At 39.9% G+C, this 21,161-nt stretch overlaps 1 protein-coding gene across 10 annotated transcripts in view; it reads right to left on the bottom strand.

Annotated features, from left to right (window-relative positions):
- The window catches only part of MITF (melanocyte inducing transcription factor), a 216,707-nt gene that overhangs the window by 68,723 nt on the left and 126,823 nt on the right, over positions 1-21,161 (bottom strand). For 7 of the 10 annotated variants that reach the window (XM_032867370.1, XM_032867372.1, XM_032867381.1 and 4 more), the window contains exon 2: positions 18,675-18,924. In XM_032867370.1, the coding sequence (XP_032723261.1) occupies positions 18,675-18,924 (250 nt within the window). The remainder of the gene's footprint in view (positions 1-18,674; positions 18,925-21,161) is intronic. The other 3 variants (XM_032867371.1, XM_032867373.1, XM_032867375.1) reach the window with 1 other exon arrangement.

The following is a 21,161-nucleotide window of genomic DNA, read 5'->3' as shown; positions in this document are numbered from 1 at the left end:
CTAACAAGGTTTGGCTCACTTTAGCCCTTAAGGTTTTAACCACTGCTTTCTACTTATGTCTTCTAAGACTTCTGGAGTCAACGCTTTCCTAATTTATTCCCCAAATTATTTTGATAGCCTCCCCACCTTCTACCATATTCCTCTAAAACTCAACCTCCCACCTCCACCAGCTCCGAGAAGCATCTCTCTAAACATCCCTCTTTTTCTCTAAAATGAAAATATATGAACCAACCCAGAGAAACAGATAGAAATATGTGCCATCAGGGGCTCCCCAGCACCCGCACCACCAGAGCCGAGCTCGGCAGGGTCACACACAGGCCCTTTGTGGTTCGGCGCCTGCTGGCCCGTCCCGCTTCACCTCCCAACTCACTCTAGGCCCCACCTTCTATCAGCTCACATTTCACTGCTCCACACCAAGAACCAGAGCAGTTATGGTTGCCTCATTCCTCTCCTCATGCCACCCTCCCTGATCTTTCTAGCATGGCCTCCTTGTTCCTCAGGGTTCCACTCAACTTTAACCACCTCACCTTGGGGGGCGGAACCGCAGTCCCTCTGCGGGCTCACGGTGCTTCGCCACCGGGCAGACCGACTGCCCTCCCAGCGCTGGGAAAGTGAAGGCTTCAACGTTAGAAGGCTTTCCTAGTGCTGGCTAATATTTACTGAGTTCCTTCCTACTTGTCCTTCAGGCCTCCACTCAAAGGCAACCACCTCAGGCAACCACCTCAGGAGCTGTGCTACGTACATACATTAATTCCTTAAATGACCACAGCTGGGGGTTGATTCAGGTGTTTCTGCTCTAACTTCATCTATACAGTCCTGAAAAATGTCACGTTCTGCAAAATCACACACTGTAAACAGGGCGGCATATAGGAAAAGAGGTTCGAGGCAGACCTCTCCAAACTTCTGGACCTTTGTAACCAGAGCACGAATAACAACAATCAGTAAACCCTAATTCAACACGAGCTGGTTAAATTTCTACCGGCATTCGCGACCAGCTTCACAGACGGTTTTTAAACCCTGAGACTCCTGCTTCCACCCCTCAAAAGGTAGAGTACGGAGGGTAAGTGCTTCTGATGGAGATCGTTTCTTTAAAAATTACAACCTGGAGCGCCTGGGTGGCTCAGTGGGTTAAGTCTCTGCCTACGGCTCTGGCCATGATCTCAGGGTCCTGGGACCGAGCCCCACATCGGACTCTGCTCAGCAGGGAGCCTGCTTCCCCCCTCTCTCTCTGCCTGCCTCTCTCTCTCTGCCTACTTGTGATCTCTGTCAAATAAATAAAATCTTAAAAAAAAAATTACAACCTGATCCTGAATATGGCCTTTTTTTGTGAGTGACTGCGTCACTGTAAAGAGAAATATCTTAGCGGCTGCTTCCTCTGCACGCTCACCTTCTCCGGAGAGTGGAGCATGGTGGGAAAGGCAAGCAGTTCCAGGAGCCTGGATTGCACGAAACCTCCAAGAGGGGCTGACGCTTTGTAGACAATCTGCCTATTTTAAAGTCTTCAGCTATGGCTAAGGCTTTCTCTATGATAAAGCTTGCCCTTAGCTGCTTCCAGCATTTACATGCTGTGGAGGATGAATTCCAAAGGAATTCGTGTTACACCAGCACAAGTTCTTCATTTACCAAGAACACCAGAGGTACGCACGTTAAAGAAACATACTGCAACAGGATGGGTGGGGTGTACTGATACTGCGTCCATTTTACAGATAAGGAAGCTGAGGGTTAGACTAGAGATTAGATCACCAGACCAAGATTACTAAAGACAGAGCTGGGATTCAAAGACAAGCTGCATAATTCTAGATCTGTGCATTTAAGGAAGAAGAGAAAGAAGGAGGAATTGCAGTATCACTGAAAAAGGAAAGCCTTTGAGAGAAAACTTGAAAAAATACACACTCTTTCTCTCTCAAGAGAATTCAAATCAGTATTAATATATAAACTAAAGTAAAATTAATAAATCTATAGAAGTGAATCACACACTCCATAAACAAACATCCTTAGCCTCCACTCATTTTCTGCTTAGTATAGGGAAGAAAATAAAAGCTAGCTATTGAACATTCTGCGACTGCAAATTATGTCAGACAGGCACCTGGGTGGCTCAGTGGGTTAAGCATCTGCCTTCGGCTCAGGTCATGATCCCAGGGTCCTGGAATCGAGTCCCACATCCAGCCCCCTGCTTGGCAGGGAGCCCGCTCCTCCCTCTCCCACTTCCCCTGCTTGCGCTCTCTCTCACTCTCCTTTTCCCTCTCTGTCAAATAAATAAATAAAATAAAATATTTTAAATAATTATGTCAGAAATGAGTTTTCACATTAGAGATTCAGTAATCCTGAGATTTAAATATTTAAAATGGATTTCAAGAAGTTTGTGCAAATAAACTCATGGCAGTTCTGGGTCCATGCTCATCATCCGGTCCTATCACAGCTGGGCTCAGTCTCTGCTCAGAAGCCCTCGGGAACATCTCAGAGACACGGTGAGTGATTCATCAGTAGTGACACTGTTTTTATTATTATATGAAGTAAAGCACACATAGGCAAAATAATAGAACATCTAAATAATAATACAAGAGGTTTTCCAACTCACCTTTCGCCACCCTCAAGGAGAAACTGGTCACTTTAACTACAGTGGAACTGTAAGCCTTATATACACTGAGGTCTTTGTCACAGTAGCTGTTCTGTGTATATCATGCTAACAACAAACCTAATGTTTCTTTCAAGGGCTTTCAAAGTCCTTTGTCCTATTCATCTCACCATGAATTAAATTCCAGCGATGTGTAGGTGGGCCCTTCTCAAGCAAAAAGAGACAGATCACTGAATGCCAGTGTTAGGAGGCAAGTCTGAGACCAACTAGTCAGATGTTGAGACTGAGGCCCAGGAAGGCAACTTCCCCAAGGTCATACTACAGGTCAATGTTTGGTTTCATGGCTGTAGTTTTGATTGTGAAGTAGCAAATACTGTAAGTTCAGCTGAAGACAATGGCCCTTGGTCTTATCTCAAGATAATACATATCATGGAAATAAGATAAATGGTGTAATAGCAAAAAATGAAGGTCAGTAAGTAAGCTAGTGTTGAGTGCAGAACACTCAAGGTGACACATGTTTCTAAGGAAAAAAATAAAAAGGAAAGACTAAAATTTTATCTGAATTGTAAGAGATGTGGTTAGGACAGCAGGATCTTAGATAAGAAAAAACAGGATATATCATGTAAGGAAGAAGTCAGGTAAACCCAAGGCATGTGAGTCAAAAGACCTGGATACTAGAAAAAATAATTATGACATCTGATTAGCAACAAAAATCTTCTGAACACAGAAGCTGGTTTCCACCAGTTGACTGGCTCCATAAATCAGGCACTAGGGCTCATGGATGAGATGCTGTGATTAAATGTTTTGAACCTCTACTTACTTAAATATAGGAATGCCTTCAAAAGTGAACAGTTCATAAAATCATGTATGGTCACTTATACTTAACCAGAACCAAAACTGCTAAATCCTCAGCTAGTAAGTGAAAGTTTAAACTCAGAATCAGGGAGCAATTTTGATAGCCTGATACCTATTAATTTTATTTAAATCTAGCCCCCGGGTATACAAGTTTCCCCAGGATTTTCCAAAAGAAAAGATTTAATCTTTACTGTCAATCATCAAATCAGTTTCTAAGAATTTAAAGTAATGGGTGTAAAGTAATTTGGGGGGAGGAGGGAGTGAAAAACTGAGCCAAGAATCCCACGATCTTTCCCCTCCAAGAAAAAGTCACTGTGAAGCGAACCCGCATCACCAGATGATTTTTAAGAATAAAAATTCCTTGCCGCGGAAACGTAATTGAAGAGTTACCAGTTAGAAGGATCTTTATACATCCCATAGACCGCTGGAGAAATTAATTCCAGATTGTATGTAGAATCAACTTTCCTTGCCTTTTGCCAAAGCATTAACCTATTAATCATTTCTCAAGCACCTATTATGTGGCTGAGTCACTGTGGATGTGGTGTGTGCCCCTGGGTGAAACCGTGACGACAGTGATCAGCAGTAACAAGTCCTGTGCCAGGTACAAAGTTAAGTGCTTTGCAAGCATCATGTCACTGGCTTCTCACAGTAACCCTATGAACGAGGGACTTCTATTAACCTTGTCATAGAGACAAGGGAACTGTGGTTCGGAAAGGATCTGGTCACTGCCGATCTGACTTGAGATCCCATGCCGTTCCATCTGAGAACAGGAACAGCACATAATCAAACACCTTTAGAAAGGAGTTCTTTGAGTGATTTTTAATTGAAAAATGGTAACTCCACTAGAAAAGCAAATTTTTGGTGCAGAAATTTGCCAGGGGCATTTTAGGGTTGTTTCTGATTTCCTCCTCTAGTAGGAGGAAGATAAGAACACAATCTTTATCTTCCGGTGGAAACAAAGGGCACCTGATGGCTCCTGTGTGAGCCAGGCCTCTCTGAAGGCTGGACTTAGGTCCATACTCTGGTTGTACAAGTAAAGAACTCCAAGCATCAGAACAAGCTGGTCTTTCCTGTGGAGCTTCCAAAAATGAACCTTTGTTTTATTCCAACCAGAGGGCAAGTTGGCCGCCTGCACTGCCTATACTGCCTTCAGGCAGAAAACTAATACTGGAAAAGAAAAAAGAAAGAAAAACACTTTCTGTTGATGTCAATGCTCCAGTGTGAAAGGCAAAGCCAAGACCATGGTCACGTCAGTAAAGACCTTTGATGTCATGGTCTGACCCATCAAGGGCCTGCTTCTTGTGAAATTATAGATGTTAGGGTCCCTTGGACTCTGAAAGGCCATTCTGTGTTACCACTTAACTAAATCCAATTTGACAAAAGGAATGTAGTTTCCAAAAGCAGAATTTAAGTAACAGTTGATAGTTAATGTTTCTTAAAAAGAAATAGCTCTTAACCTTTCTTAAAAGTCAAATACCTTAAGGCCCCCATTTAATTAGGAACTGGGCTTTTCATTTTTGTTAAGAAAATGAACAGAAGTAAGGGAAAAAGGAATTCCATGGTGCTTGTATCAATTTGGACTTGGTTCACACAGCAGCGTCAACGTTTACTTGAAGGACCGATGTACGGTATGTATGCAAGTGAGATATAAATTTAGTTGCCATGTACCTGCGGACGGTGGATTTTTTTTTTAATTTCTTTTTAGTGTACCAGAATTCATTGTTTATGTACCACACCCAATGCTCCATGCAATACATGCCCTCCATAATACCCACCACCAGGCTCACCCAACCTCCCACCCCCCTCCCCTTCAAAGCCCTCAGATTGTTTTTCAGAGTCCATAGTCTCTCATGGTTCATCTCCCCCTCCAATTTCCCCCTACTTCCTTCTCCTCTCCATCTCCCCATGTCCTCTGTGTTATTTCTTATGCTCCACAAGTAAGTGAAACCATATGATAATTGACTCTCTCTGCTTGACTTATTTCACTCAGCATAATCTCTTCCAGTCCTGTCCATGTTGCTACAAAAGTTGGGTATTCATCCTTTCCGATGGAGGCATAATACTCCATAGTGTATATGGACCACATCTTCCTTATCCACTCATCCGTTGAAGGGCATCTTGGTTCTTTCCACTGTTTAGCGACTGTGACCATTGCGGTTATGAACGTTGGGGTACAGATTGTGGACAGTGGATTTATTGACCCTTCAGAGCTCCTCCAAAAGCACAGTGGTTTCTGTAACTTAAAGTAGAAACCACTGTGTAATTTTAGAATTTCTTATTTCTCATCTCTGAGGGATTTTATAGGATTAATCTATTTTTAACAACTTTGCACAAGTATATGCATATAATGGGATGTACCCCACATACAGGTGGCTCTAAAGGGCCACTGGATCACTGGATATTTTGCAACTTCTTCTCTCGCTCTAGCTCTCTCTCTTTTTTTTTTTTTTTTTTTTTTGAGAGAGAGAGAGAGAGCACATACATGCATGTGCAAGGGGTGGGGGGAGAGGGAGAAAGAGGATCTTAAGCAGGCTCCACACCCAGCACAGAGCCCGACAACAGGGTTAGACCTCGGGACCCTGAGATCAAGACCTCAGCCAAAATCAAGAGTCAGACACTTAACCCACCAAGCCACCCAGGCATCCCTGTTTCACAACTTCTACTTATCTATTTTACCTGAAAGCAACAACTAGTTTACTTGCCTTCCTCCTCCCCTCTCTTCTCAAGTAAGCGCCTACCTATTGTACCACTCTTGGAAAGTTGCCACAACTCCTTACGTATTTACCATAGATCTAAGAAGCCCTACAGGAAAGAAACTTGGTTGACTTTATTTGTACTAGCATTTCCCAATTTTCCTCATGTTTCTTACAAACTAACTTCCAGACTTCCACAACAGTGAATTTCAAACCTGAGCATGGCATTAGAACTTTCTAGAGGACTGGCTACAACAGAGATTAACAGCCCCACCCTCAGAACTTCTGGCTTGACAGGTTTAGAATGGATTCAAGGAATTTGTGTTTCTAAAGAGCTCCCGGGCATTGCAGGGCCTTTAGGTCCCCTGGCCACACATTGAGAGCCACTGATTTACAGAATATTCTTCCGGAAATACCATGTAGGGTTAAGTTCTACACACATTAGCTTCACATCAAACTGAATAAAATTTTTATGTCAAGATTAAATGTCCTTCCAGAATGTTATGGATTTCCTCCTGTCTATGAGATATTGGTGGTCTTAAGTGTCCATAAAAATGGTCACAATGACCCATACTCTTAACACTAAATTTATGAATTCTATCAAGATTATGTCAATTAATGAGTTGAAAAATTCTTGAGGTATATGATTTTAATATAAACCTGGAATGCTATTAGGAAAATTGAAAGCAACTTTATAATGGCTTATGTGTTTATTAACTTACATCAAGATGATAATAAAATAAGTAATAAACATTGAGAAAATACATAACTCCAAGCTAAGGCAATCATAAAATCTAACAACACAATGATTTTTCTTTCTGGAAGTCACAGCATAGTTAATATTTTTGCTCTCTTGACTTTCGTGCTTGTTGTAATTGAACAAGAATGTTACTTTGTAGGCTTTTAGTATTATATAAAGAACAAATTAAATCTCTCCAACACAGTTTAATTCCAGTATAATCAACTCATTGTTCTCATCAGGAATAACAAGGTATCTAATAAAATATAAGTTATCATTTTAGGTGTATTATTTCTGGTTTAGTCAAAACTGGTATCAAAACAGAAAACATGGGTTCCCAATGAATAAGAAAAGGAAGAAAAATGGTTTCATTGAATTATTAGCTGTGTTGAAAATGCCTAAAAATATACTTCAAGTTAATGGAGAAAAAGCTGCCTTAGCAACATGAGCATGGACAGAAATCATGTAGAAAACCCCACCAAAAAAAACTAGTTTTCAATAACCTACATGTTAATTTAGCTACTAACGAATATATAGTACATTAGTTAATCCTAGGATTAACCAATCTCCTTTTACTTCAAAGTCTTCTTCTGCATCAAGAACATTTTATCAATGTTAAAATGCTTAAATATTCCTGGGGTTTGAGACATCTTGAACATGCTAGACAGGCGCTAGGTAAGTGTGACACATAGAGGTTTGAAAAGAAATCAGGTTGAAAGCACAAATAAGACGTGTGACTCACAAGTCAAGAGCTGTTACTGGGCTCAGGCCTGAATGGAAGGCTGTTGGCAGAGGAAGGTCCAAATGCCACGTCACCAAGGGTGACTCTTCACTGTGCCTTACTGTGAGAGGCTGTTTTTGACATAAAATATCAACCATACATGAGGTATGTCAGCTAACGTGGGCTCCAAGGATTGCAAGAAGGAAAATATTATTTTTTAGGGTCTCTTTGGTGGGGAGGGAGGATGCGGGGAACCAATTTTACTGGGCAGGTGTCATGGCAGCATAGAAAGATGTCAATGTGGAGATATTAATTACTGTATTTTGGTAATTAGTAACTATAAATTATTGTATCATTTACTGTCAGCAAAAATAAGGCAGAATCTTTTACTGAGCACTTTCCACCTACCTGACGCTGTGTTAAATGCTTTGGGTCTGTGCTAACACAGAAGCCGCACTGATGGGCTGGAAATGTGGCCACTGTGATGAAAAATGAATTTTTTACTTTTATTTCATTTAAATCCAAATTTAAAGACATATACTCAATATAGTTATCAGAAATCTGTTAAGTATGTTTATTTAACATAAGACAACTTGGGTATATGAATCTACTTTTTCAACCGTAAACCTCAGAGAAGTTAAACACAGACTGAGTAATTCTGATGAAAGTTTAGCCTCAAACTGAAATGTATTGACAGAGGGAAAATACGCAATCGATTTTGAAGACTTGGTATGAAAAAACCTAGTATGAACCTAGCATGAACCATGAAAAATAAAAAGAATGAAAAGATCTTGTTAATAATTTTTATATTGATGATATCCTGAAATGATAATACTTGGGACATACTGGGTCAAATAAAATACATTATTAAGTTGCTTTTCTCTATTTCTTTTCACTGTGTTTAATGTGACTACAAAGAAACTTAAATTGCCATACGTGGCTCACATTCTGTATCTAGTGGGCAACACCAATTTCAGTGTACAATCTCATTTAATTCTCACAAAAACTTCCCCAGAGGAGGTACTAAGATCTCCATTTCACAGATGAGGTCACTGAGGCCCAGAGAGAATAGTAAACTTGCCCCGTCACCCAGTGAAGTGTTGGAGCCAAGCTAATCCTAGGTTTTCAACAGGGAAGCTGATTATGATTGCATCCCAAAGCATGAAGGAGCAGAGCAGTTGGCACGAATGGAAACTTAGCTTCCAAATAATAATTTACTACATTGTATGGATCCCAAGACTACAGGGCTGAAGTCACAAGGTGCTGTACTTCTCATAAATGCCATCTTTTCAGATTAACCTGCCTGTCATAAATATCACCAAACACTTAACAATACAGGAGGAGCAAAGGCCATTACTACAGCCCGTCTTACCAAACGAGGGATTCCAATTAAATTCCATCAAACCACATTGAGCCAATACACTTTGACAACCACCTCACATCCAAGACCTCCAAGAGCCTGGAATTTTTTTTTTTTTTTTTTTCCTAATTTGCTCCCCGTTTCTCTTCACCGAGAGACAAAAGAAAACCCAGTAAAACGCTGAATGGGGCAAAAACAAACACAACAAAGTTAACAGGGGCCTATAAATGGCCCTTCAGAGGGCGCATTTCCATCACTGCACAATATCGCTTTTGTTTAAGAGCCAACTCTCAGGCTTGAAACGTGTTGGTAATAAATCAGCAGGCATTATTTTAAATCAACTGGTTTTATGAAATAAGCCAAGAGTTGAAAGAGGCAGGACTAATTACCAACATTCCTTGATGAATTACTTAGCGGCGTGTGCTAAGTCAATGTGCGTCTACGTCTTGATCCCCAGTTTTATCCCATACTTATTTCCCAGGAGGTAAAAAGAACATGTGGCTAATTAAGGCACCGATCTCCACAGCCAGAAGTACTCAAGGTAAGATTTCTTTCAAAAAAAGAAAAGGTTCTTTGCCTGGTACTTATTAATCTAATTTTTACTACTTCACTAGAAAAACAGAGCTAATCTTGTCACCTTTAGGCAGTCTGAACTACCATGCAGTGCTCAGAAAAAAATGTTACATATTTGTAATTTAGCCAATAAGAATTTCTTAAGCCCTTCCTAACCAGCAGGAATGTCTCTGGTTTGTCGCTTCTAATTAAGTCTCAACAAAATTTCTAGCTCCTAAATTTTAATTATACAAAACTCAGGGCCAACAGGGGAGATTATGACAAAGCTATGCCTAGTGATAAGGTAGCAGAAATCTGAATTTTGCTTTTCATGTTGGGCCTCTGAACTACTTTTGAAAATTATTCACAACCTGGTGATTCAAATCCTTTTCTTCATGTTAAATTTCCAGGACCTGTACACCCTGCGATCTCTCCTGCGGGAAAGGCCATGAGAGTTACATGATGTGTGGAAGTCTAGCCAACTCACCTGACAGACCAACTCTACTGCTCAGAAAACTGTGGGCGAAGAGAACTTTGTCAAGGATCCTGAATAAAATGCACTGGAGACACTCACTTTACATTAAGAATGTATGCACACACTCTTCTAATAAAAAAAATAAAGCCTCTCACCACCACCACCACCTCCAATCCCAAAACCCGTTCCAGAGGTGTATGCTTGTACATTTGTACATCTGTACATCTGTATATTTGGTACAGATTCATCCAGACCCTTCACTAAAACATTAGTTTTTAAAAGAATGGTTAAAACGATTCTTTTTCGCAAAATAAATCTCTGGCAGCCTCCAACTTCATCTGCTTTATGTGCTCCAGTTTTGAGTCATCTCATTTGTGCAAAGTTATAAATTAATATGCAAAACATCCAACTTCATAAACAAGGTCTGAAAGACTAGTGTATCGTCAGGAACTACAGTGTCCTTAAAGTTCAAGGTGATATCCAAAGAACTCAATAAAAAGAGACATATTCAGGACAAGAGCTAATATTCTAGTCCTGATTACAGTTACACCCTTGCATAAAGCCACAGTGCTGATTTACATAATTTTAAACACAGGTCCCACCCACTTATTTTAGTAGGGCAATGGTAAAATTAGATTGCGCTTACTCGTGTCCACAATCTCTGTTGTTAAAGGGCATATTTATAGAAGGTAGTCTTTCAAATCGAAACCCTTCCCCTCATTGTTGGGAATGAGTAAGTAACATTCGTGAAGAGGACTTGTGACCTTTCTGTAGAGTGATGTAAGATTTATTACAGCTGACACTATTCACTTAAAATCCACTTGAAAGCCAACAGAAAAACAATCAGAATTGAAGCTTCAGTTTTAAGTGCTAAAATATAGCAAAAGCTATTAATACTGCAGGGGGGCAGGGTAAGGAAAAAAATAATGCAACCATAATTGTAGGAAAAGATTCCTATTTTTCTATTTTTATTTTTTATTAGCATATAATGTATTATTAGCTCCAAGGGTACAGGTCTGTGAATCGCCAGGTTTACATACTTCACAGCACTCACCATAGCACATACCTTCCCCAATGTCCATAACCCAGCCACCCTATCCCTATCCCCCTCCCCGCCGGCAACCCTCAGTTTGTTTTGTGAGATTAAGAGTCTCTTATGGTTTGTCTCCCTCCTGATCCCATCTTGTTTCATTAGGAAAAGATTCCTATTAAAAGATATGTGTGAGTCCATCGAAATCAGTGTTTCAAAAGCAATTTGCTGCAAAACAAATACATTATTAAAATGTACACCGCTATAAAGGACATGAATTGGGACAGCCTGAGCCAACAGGATCCTTAGAACATAAGCGATCCTGAGTTACGATTTCTGGATGTTGTCACAGAAACTTTCACTGTAGTGCTACATTAATCAATAATGATACTATAACTAAACCAAAAACTGCCACTGTGGTCACTGTGGCCAGGCAGTCTTTTATGAAATAAGAACATATTCAGATCTTTTATCGGGCAAATCATGGAGACTCAGGAATCTGCTCTAATTATTCAATATAGATGGCCCCATAATAATCCTAAATGCTTCAGATCATGTATCCTTCCATTAAACCTATAAAATTCCTCTATAGTTTCTCTCTAACCTCCCACTTTGTTCTAACACACTCTGTTACTGGTGATTCCTTAGAAATGTTTACAGTATGTCCTTGAACTCTATAGAAAACCACAGAGGATATGGTTATAAGTAACAGGGTAGGGTGTGGAGCCTGTGTGACAAGAGTGCCTTAGTTTCCTCATCTGGAAGATGGGGCTTATCCCATCAAGCTCCTAGGGTTGCTAGAGGAATAAATCAGATATAGAATAGGACGTATTCAGCCTCCGAGCCAATAATCGATGTCTGTATAGTCACTGTCTTTCCTCCTCCAAGTTACTTTAGCCAGTACTGCATTTACACCAGTCATTCTTTTTTGTTTACTTATTTATTTATTTTATTAAGTAAACTCTACCCCCAGTGTGAGACTCGAACTCACGAACCCAAGAGATTGAGAGATGCACGCTCTACTGACGCTATACTGGCTGGTACCCCTCCTGGCCGGGCACCACTCCACCAGTAATTCTTATTAAAATTTTAAGCTGTGGCCTGAAGTTGTGCAATAAACATCTGCTGCAGGCCCTAGGCTACGATGTCACTCTAGAGAGTAACAATACTACTTCTCCCTCCTGAAGCTTCCCAGGCCATTTACTCTAAGAGAGGTACTACCACCAGTGGTTAAACAACCTGAGCCACGGAGTCTTAACTGAGCAGGTTCATTTCCTGACTGTACCACCTGCTTCCTCGACTTTGGATGAGCTGCTTACCCTTTGCCTCAGTTCCCACATCTGTGACTCGGGGATGCAAATGCTAACTGCCCAGAGCGGGACACAACAACCATGACCGATACCCTAACCGCCCTCCTAGGGAGACACAGACTGGCTGGAATGTCGGAGTCCCATCAACGAGAGCCTTGCTAAGTGTTCTCTAAACAAAGAAAGGAATTGAGGAAAGTGCTAAGCACTCTACGGGAATATTTCTCAAGACTTTTTTTCATCATCACCAACACCCCCCCACAACAAGGAGACTTTTTAGGCATTTTTCCCCCCAAAATTCCCTCTCCTAAGTCCCACACCCATGAAATTTTAACAGGCACCTAAACTTGGTCTACGAGGGCTCCTTAGAAGCCCAAACCGCTGTAACATCTATGACTTCTTGCCTTCCAAAGACCAAAATTGGCCCCTTGCCCAACTGGGGGCAATATCATTCTTGTTGGGGGCACACACTCTACAGAGCCAAATTTTAAAAGCCTACTTCAATTTTCAGGCCCCACTCCTAGGCCCCCTACAATGCTATTCTCCGTAAGATGCTACCCTAGCCTCCACTAGTCCTGAATGAGGAGAACTGTGTTAATGAACAGACACACGCCTGTCAGCATGGTTTCTTATAACAGCAGAAAGAGAAGGAGCTGAGCAGGCACCTGTGCACACAAACCTACAAGAGGACTTCGGTAGCTCAAGATGACAAACAGAGATCCTTGTGCCTAAAGAGAAGGTGTCCCTCCCAAACCTGCGTGGTCCAGGTGTCCACTGAGTGCATCTGACCCATCTACAACCTAAGGAAATCGAATCACCCAGATTCTACTGTATTCCTCAGTCACATAAAAAGGGCCTTGTGGTCAAAGGAAGAGAAACTACTTACATTCTGTGCTAATATTACCAGGTGAACAGGTGATCAGAGCTGATGTTTCAATGTTTTCGGAAAAGTGGAATAAATTCATACACTCAGCTGTGTCAAGACTAAATATTTTGTTTTAGGTAGTGGCTCCCCATAGGCCCGCCCATTTAAGCGATGAAGCCTAAAAAGCTAAGCAGAGATCAATCTCTTCTGTCAGCATATCATCACTGGCTCCTAGTCACTGAAAGCAGTGCAGACAGAAAACAGTATCTAAAATCAATCAATGTACATTTACAGATATTCTTACACTACTTACTTACCGTGTTAAGTTTGAGTTTACCAATCTAAGAGAAGCCAATGGAGCCGCTCCCTGTGCCAGTCCCAAGATGACTAAATTCTTACCCACAGGGATTTGTAAGGCAGCATGGGAGGCAAACAGTCTGTCAGTCAGTGCCCATGGAAGCTGGCACACACCTGTGTCCCCGGAACCATCTAACTGCTTTCCAGCACAGAGGAAGAAGTCCCCGGGGACTCTGCTTTAAGAAGAAAAGTTTGAAGCAAGAGTCTCAAAGTAGAGAGAGTCCCAGAAGAAGAAACTCTGTTTCTTTTGTTCTGTTTATAAATGTGAACAAAGAAAGGCAGGGTTTATGACTACAGATCAAAGCTGCCTAATATATTTCTTCAGACCTCGCTCCCACGAAAGGCAACTGTAGGGTGGGAAAACAGCAGCGGTCAGGGAGGCCGTACCCTAAACTGCTAAGAGCAGCTCCTTCCAGGGAGCTTGAGGGATGAAAGCGATGAGAGGGAGGAAAGAAGGAAGAGTTTCCAGCTGGATTTTTCTTCCCCGCTGTTAAAATTGGTTCCATGTTAACAAACATGGTCTATGATTTTTAAAAATCAATAAAAATGAGTTTTGAAGAGAAAAAAATTTACCTTATGTGTCACGATGAGCATATCAAAATGATACAAACAGAAGACTCAAAGACCCTATAGGGAAATGAGGTCTCTGGGAGGATGAGAAGTTGTTTGAACCTGGAATCTGTTTGTCCCCCCAAAGAAGGTGTGGCCTTCCAGACACCAAGTCTGATCCAAAAATGAAAGGACCCCAAAGTTTATAAACAGTTCTGAAATCGGGCTCACAGAATGTCTATGTCACACCATCTAGTGACAAAAATATATGATGGACCATAGATGAACAAGAATAAATATGGGATGGCCCAGACTATGGTAACAGAATTCTCAGATGTCCTTTCTTTTGGGGACAGCACCTGTAGCAACAGATTTCGTAACTAAGAGGAACAATGGGAGCCCATCTGAGACCCCCTGCACCTGTTTCTGCTTCTTGTAGCCACCATGATGCTCATAAGGTTCTGTATTCCCGGCTCAATAAATCAGGAACAAAATTTACAAGCATAGTGGAGTATGGAAATAGTCCCTTTTGCTAATCTATAACCCACCAACCCCCAGGAACTCCACATATCCTTTTTCATGTTTTTGTATTCACCTAAAGGAGAAGCAACACCTTAAAAATGCTACACCAGGTCTTCTTCATAAGTTATGGACAAAAGGCCAGCAGATAAGTCATGCAGCTTTCCCTGACTAGCGAAATCTCATGGAATTTCAGTGTAGAGCAAGGTGACAAGGAAGCAGGACTTCCATCCTGACCTACCAGAGTAACTATCTAAACAGTATGCCACATTAATACACAACCAAACAAATGCCAAATAAATTGAGTTGACAATGTAGCAGCCCCTGGTAAACTGAGTGTACGTTTCAAGGGACACCAAGCACCATTTCAAATTTTGCAGCAATCTGCTCACTTCTTGGATTATCCGAGATTTTAAAAAGGGAAAAAAAAAATTTTAAAATATAGGCTTGCAAATGACTTAAAATATCCTAAACCTTTAAATTTTTAAATTCCAAGGTGAAGAGAAGAAGGGGATGGAGGAAGGTAGGGAAAACCTTGGTGATTCCCTACAAAATTCTGAACAGAGAAATGTCTTCAAACTATAATGTTTTCAAGTTATGAGCTGTCAGAGCCCTTCTTGTGGGAGGGAACGAAGGGAAAAATTCTGATGAACTTGCCAATCCAAGGTCAGGGCAACCAGGCGCTCCTCCAATCAGTCCGTGTTACAGATGGGACAGTGAGAACACATGCCTGGTGTGTGCAGATGGTAACACAGTACATGGTACTGTGATGCCTCTTTAACTGTGAGTCCACCCCTGGTTCCTCTGCTTTTGTTTGAAAGAAGCCAGATCAAACCGCAAAACTAAGATATGCATGACTCCCATGTCACCTGTGGAAGAAACTGCTTCCATTAATGGTTCTTAATGATTTTTTGGTTAATTCATACTTTGAAATACGAGGTGTGCTCGCTGTGACGAACAATGCATTATGTACGCTAAGTGTTGGTTAATTTATGATAAAGAGCATCCTTAATTATAATACCCAATGGAGTCAGGTTGTTTTTAAGAAATCCAGACGATATAGCTAATATTTAAATATACAGCAGTAAGACTGATCAGTCTGTATTACCCACCATGAGAGTCAGTAAGAAGAACAAAGCCACAAAGTAATTAAATAAATATAGAAACAAGAAGCTAATCCTACAAAGCTTTGTGAATTTACAGACTAAACAGTGAAAATGTGAGGAATAAGTAGTAACGCATATTTCCAACCTCTAATCTGAATTCCAAAGACTGGACCTAAGTTTACAGGAAGCTGTCAACAATTTTTAAACATGCTTTAGAAAGCTCCATTTTTTTAAGCCTAACTCTGCCAAAAAAAGGAATTAATCTGAAAACATGAAGTTAGCTTTTCAAAAATCATTCAACCCACTGATAGTAAAATGTTGGTAATGAGTTTGCGTGTGTGATCTTCCATCAAGTTCTCGAAAACCAGTAGGAGATGGGGAGATTTAACCAGGATTCTCTAGCACTTGTAACCACGGCTGAGTATACACATCGACCTCCACTGAGAAGCAGGTATGTTCTGTTTTGACAATTTAAATCTTAAAAGTTTAATGAAGAATTTACTGAGGCTACACTATGAAGAAATATTTGTTCAACATAATCTGTATCATAATGCACTCAATTACTAGACTTGCTATTACTCATTCCTTAAAAATGTATATTTGTAGAAAGAGTCCAATTCTGAAAAAATTAACTGTTTCTAGTTAATTTAACCATTTAACTTTACAAAACTATGCTTATGATTTAAAAACCATACGAGGGAAAAGAAAGAAAAACATTTCTCTCACTTACCTTTCTATAGTAAATCTTTCATAATATTTTCATATATAAAACTTTTGAAAATATATAAACTATTTTTAAGTAACAAATCTTCAAATATCTGGGGCCATCCCTTACATACTACCCTCCTCAAAAATATTATTTGAATTTCTTAGAATGTCATTTTATAGGCAATTACATATTTTACTTGGTCTTTCATCAAAGGGTACTCCAATTTGTCTAAATAACTATCAAACCCATCCGCAGTGCTATGCCAACTTTTTAAAATATGATATCACTACTTCATACACTGAAATATAAAAATGCACAAGTCAAAAAACTATATCCAACTTGAAACACCAATTGCTCATTTTTAGTTAGACTGGGACTTCTACTTGTAATAAATTTATTTGTGCTTCAACTTTGGCATTTTTCTGTGATACCTAACTTGAAGGTTGTAGCTCCAATCACCGTTACCAGGACACAGCAACATATAAGGAAAAATGGGTGTATTATTCAAACCACATAGTACAGGTTTTCATTCTAAGCATTTTCAAAATAACATTTTAAGTAATAAAAACATTTAGGAATGATGTCCATTTTTAAGATGATACAAAAACGGTATTTCAATGCATTTGCATACGGGTGATTTCTGCACCGTCACATGTAATTGCCTGAATAGAAATACTGTTTGCAAGTAATATACTTTAATACAATACGAAACATTACCTTTGAATTGGACACAAATCACTACTAGCACAAATCCATGTCATCTCTTCTACTATGTATCCTTCAGATTTAAAAAGTAGACTATTACGGTGAATAAAACAGACATATTTCTCCACATTTTATTATAATTTAATTCATATAACTTTAAATTCATCTAACTTTAAAAGACATAGACAAAACAATTGATTCCTGTGAACACCAGACAACGTAAATCTTAATTATAAAAACTTAGTTTTTGTCAATTTTCACCCAAGCAGAACGGAAAGATTTAATGTATAGTCTAGTCCCAAAAGAAAATTTGTCTTTATGGGGGCAGTGGGGAGGGGAACAAAATAGCCATTAATTGCGGCAATATCTAGAACTTCAACCACATCAGAGTAATATTTTATGCTAAACTGTTTGGATCTCTTTTGCCCTCACCAAATTTCTGCTTGTTTTCTTCATGAAAGAGCTGCATTATTTCATCAATACATCTTAATAGGGTCTATGCAAATAAAAAACAATTGACTTTAAATTTGTTTTTCAAGAATCTTTGCCACTTCCTGGTAAGAATGATATATTGCTTCCAGTTATAACACATCATCCCTCTATTTACTTTCATTGTAAACTTTAAATAGTGGGAGATGTTTTTTATCTGAGCACACGAATGAATGCGAAGACCAACAATGAATCACCAGAGTGTAAAGTTCACATTGTTTAATGAACACTAACACTTGGGACTCTTTCGAATGAATCAATTAGGGGAATGGGTTTAAAAAATGTTCTTTTAAGTAAGGAAGTTCCCTTACTTTCCTTTTAGCTTTCCTTGTCTCCGTCATATTTAAGAGTTGGAATGTTTATCTTTAAACAAGGAGCGTGGCCAACGTGAGGTGGAGGGCATGTGTGAGATGGAATTCTATTCTTAGACTTGTTACAGTTTTCCCCAGTAATTAGGAAGCTATATGTCCCTGATAGAATGATGTTAACAAGCTCCTGCAGTTTCTACTCTAGCAAGAAATCAAAGAGCCCCCAAACAGACCACTTCAGTTAAAGGATTATGCATTCTGGTTATTAAAGTGAAGAAAGCTCTCCTACAGTTTTATCCCAGAAGAGACTTTCTAAACCAGTCAGATTCTACAGCCAAGCTTACTTACTAAATAAAGAAGAAAATTAAAAGGCTCGCCATGGAATGTATGGAGGGGGGAAAAAATACATTATTAGATGAGATTCATTTCAGGTAACATGTACATTTTTTAAATTCTCCCAACGAAAAAATGGAAAGGTATCATTACAACGGATGCCTATTCCTACCTGCTGTTTCTCATGCAACATCGACTCTCTCCCCCCGCTTAGTGAGGGCTACTACTCCATTCGCATTGACTCTGCGCCCTTCCTTGAACATGCAAAGCCAGGTAGCGTCAGTAGAGTTGGCATTGACAAGACAAACAGGATTCAGATGGGTTAATCTGACCAAAAACACATTCAGATAAATAAAACACCTAGGAAATGGACAATGTTGGTCTGGAAGAGGGCTTGGCCCAACCGACAAGAGTGACACTCACGTACCTTGAGGACTTCCATCGGCACCTGGGTGGCGGAGGGAAGGGTGGTGGGCACGCTGACGTTTATGGCTGGGGTCTGACTCACAGGCACTCTCTGTTGCATGAACTGGGCCGCCTGCAGCTTCTGCTGCTGCTCCCTGCGCTCCTGCTCCTGCATTTGCTCACGCATGAGTTGCTGGCGTAGCAAGATGCGTGATGTCATACTGGAGGAGCTTATCGGAGGCTTGGAGGCCCCAGGATGCTCCTCGGAACTGCTGTGGGAAAACCAAAAAAAAAAAAAAAAAAAAAGGCACAACATTTAGTTTCCTAATGAGACCTTTCGTCGGCATTTTAGGGGGGATCCTAAATTGCACCAAACTATGAAATGATCCTGTGTGAATATAATCAAGTCGCAGAATGGTACTCCACATAATTGAAAATCAAGAGGTGACAGGATTTAAGTCATTAGGAGTTGAATTAAAATAAGGCAGCTTGATTGCATCTAGGCATTTTTATCATGCAGCTTAATTTTTTTTTAACATTTTATACCACATACTACTCATCACCACCAAATATAGCGCCGCCATATGAAGTGCCAAGAAGCAGTGCGTCTTAATGGCACCCAGATTTCCACATTTAAAAATAAATTGCTTGATTTGCTTTTTCATAACTGACTCTAACCAAATAACTACTCCTACACATTATCTAAATTCCTTGAAGATGTCGAAGATGTTTACTAACGTGGAATAATTTCAAGAAAAGGTGAACTTTGTCATGGGGAGATTCGTGAGGAAACGGGAAGTAAAAACCATTAAGGAAAGAAGCATTTGGACCAGGAAGGTTAACCCTGGGCTCAACTTCAGGCTTCGGGGAGGGGGCAGAGGACAGGCTGGTTTGACAACACAGTTCTCCGTCTGGTGCTCTTTGTACGGTCTTTTCTCCTGATTCATCTTGGCAAGCTCTCCCCTACACATGTCTGCGAGATCCCCATGCGGCCTACTTCTGATGGTTTTGGTGCTCACTCTATCCAAAATTACAGAAAAAGCTTAAACACTAGTCCTAAGTTAGGAAGAAAAGACCTCCTAATTTTCCTAAATATGGGTTGCGACTGCTTATCTTGCCAGCTTTACGGCATCAACAAGTTTATTCAACCTCCCTCTGCCTTAGTTACCTTATCCAGAAAAGAGGGATAATAATAGTTTTTTCACACATTTACTCATTTATCAGAGAAAGAGGGGGTTTTAAAAACTTCTGTTATGTTCCTTATATTTTATGGTCCTACCTCTTCGGGATTTGGAGACGATTCAGTAAAATAATGCACATGAATTGCCTAGTGCAATGAGGGCCATGTAGTACTACTTCAATAATTGGTTTCTCCTTGCTATTATTACTAGCTAGAATTTTTCATTGATTATTTACTCCCAGCAATTTGGTTTTCTTTAAAAAAAAAAAAAAATTCTGCTTAGGGCAAACAGTGCAAAACCTTGGTGCCTAGAAATGGAAAAACAGTAACATTTGAGAAAATAGTCACTCTCAAGGAAGTCACTCATCAAGGGAAATATGTAAGGCTTTAGCTTCCTTCCTTGAGAATAAAACCCCAGTAAGGTCTTTACCTTCCAACAAAAGACAAAATAAAGCCTTTAAGCCATTGGCCATCCTCATGAACTCCTTAAAGACAAGAACCTTCAAATTCTGCAGGTAACAAAACAGATGAGATGTTTGTGTTTCTCTCTTACACAGTTCCAGAAAACTACATGATAAAATTATACCAGCAGTTAACTTACTACTCACCACAGGAAATCAATTCAGGGAATTATGATAGGATCAAATAAGGTAATACTATGCAGCCATTCAAAATGCTGAAGAAATAATATGTTTATGGTGTAGTTAAATCTATACAATATAATAAACTTAGAAAAGTCAGCTGCAAAAAAAAAAAAAGTATTCACGGTATGACCCAATTAAAAAAAAAAAAAGTTCACTACCAATACAAGTGTACCAATAATGCTAGTCTGAGCCATTGCTGGCACAGTCCTTTAAGGCATATTAAGAAAAGCACAAGAAAAACAACTTTATCAAAAAGCTTTAATATTCTTTGGACAATCTGACTCAGAAATTTCATTGATGGACAGTTTTCCTAAAAACATAATTCAAAATGTGGAAAACTTGACATTGCAAAGCTATTTACACATTGCAAAATATTCTGAACCTTGGGGCACCTGGGTGGCTCAGTGGGTTAAAGCCTCTGCCTTCGACTCAGGTCATGATCCCAGGGTCCTAGGACTGAGCCCCACATTGGGCTCTCTGCCCGGCAGGGAGCCTGCTTCCTCCTCTCTCTCTGCCTGCCTCTCTGCCTACTTGTGATCTCTGTCAAATAAACAAATAAAATCTAAAAAAAAAAAAAATTCTGAACCTCCTAAATCTTCCCCCTAATATGAGAATGACCACATAAATTATTAGGGGGGAGCCTGGTCAAAAGGCACAAACTTTTAGTTATGAGGTTAGGTTCTAG

The sequence above is a fragment of the Lontra canadensis genome, unplaced genomic scaffold, assembly GCF_010015895.1.
Source record: "Lontra canadensis isolate GAN:19392208 unplaced genomic scaffold, GSC_riverotter_1.0 scaffold34, whole genome shotgun sequence".
NCBI lineage: Eukaryota > Metazoa > Chordata > Mammalia > Carnivora > Mustelidae > Lontra > Lontra canadensis.
Note: the sequence above shows the minus strand (reverse complement) of the source record. Positions and strands in the feature narration are given on the sequence as shown.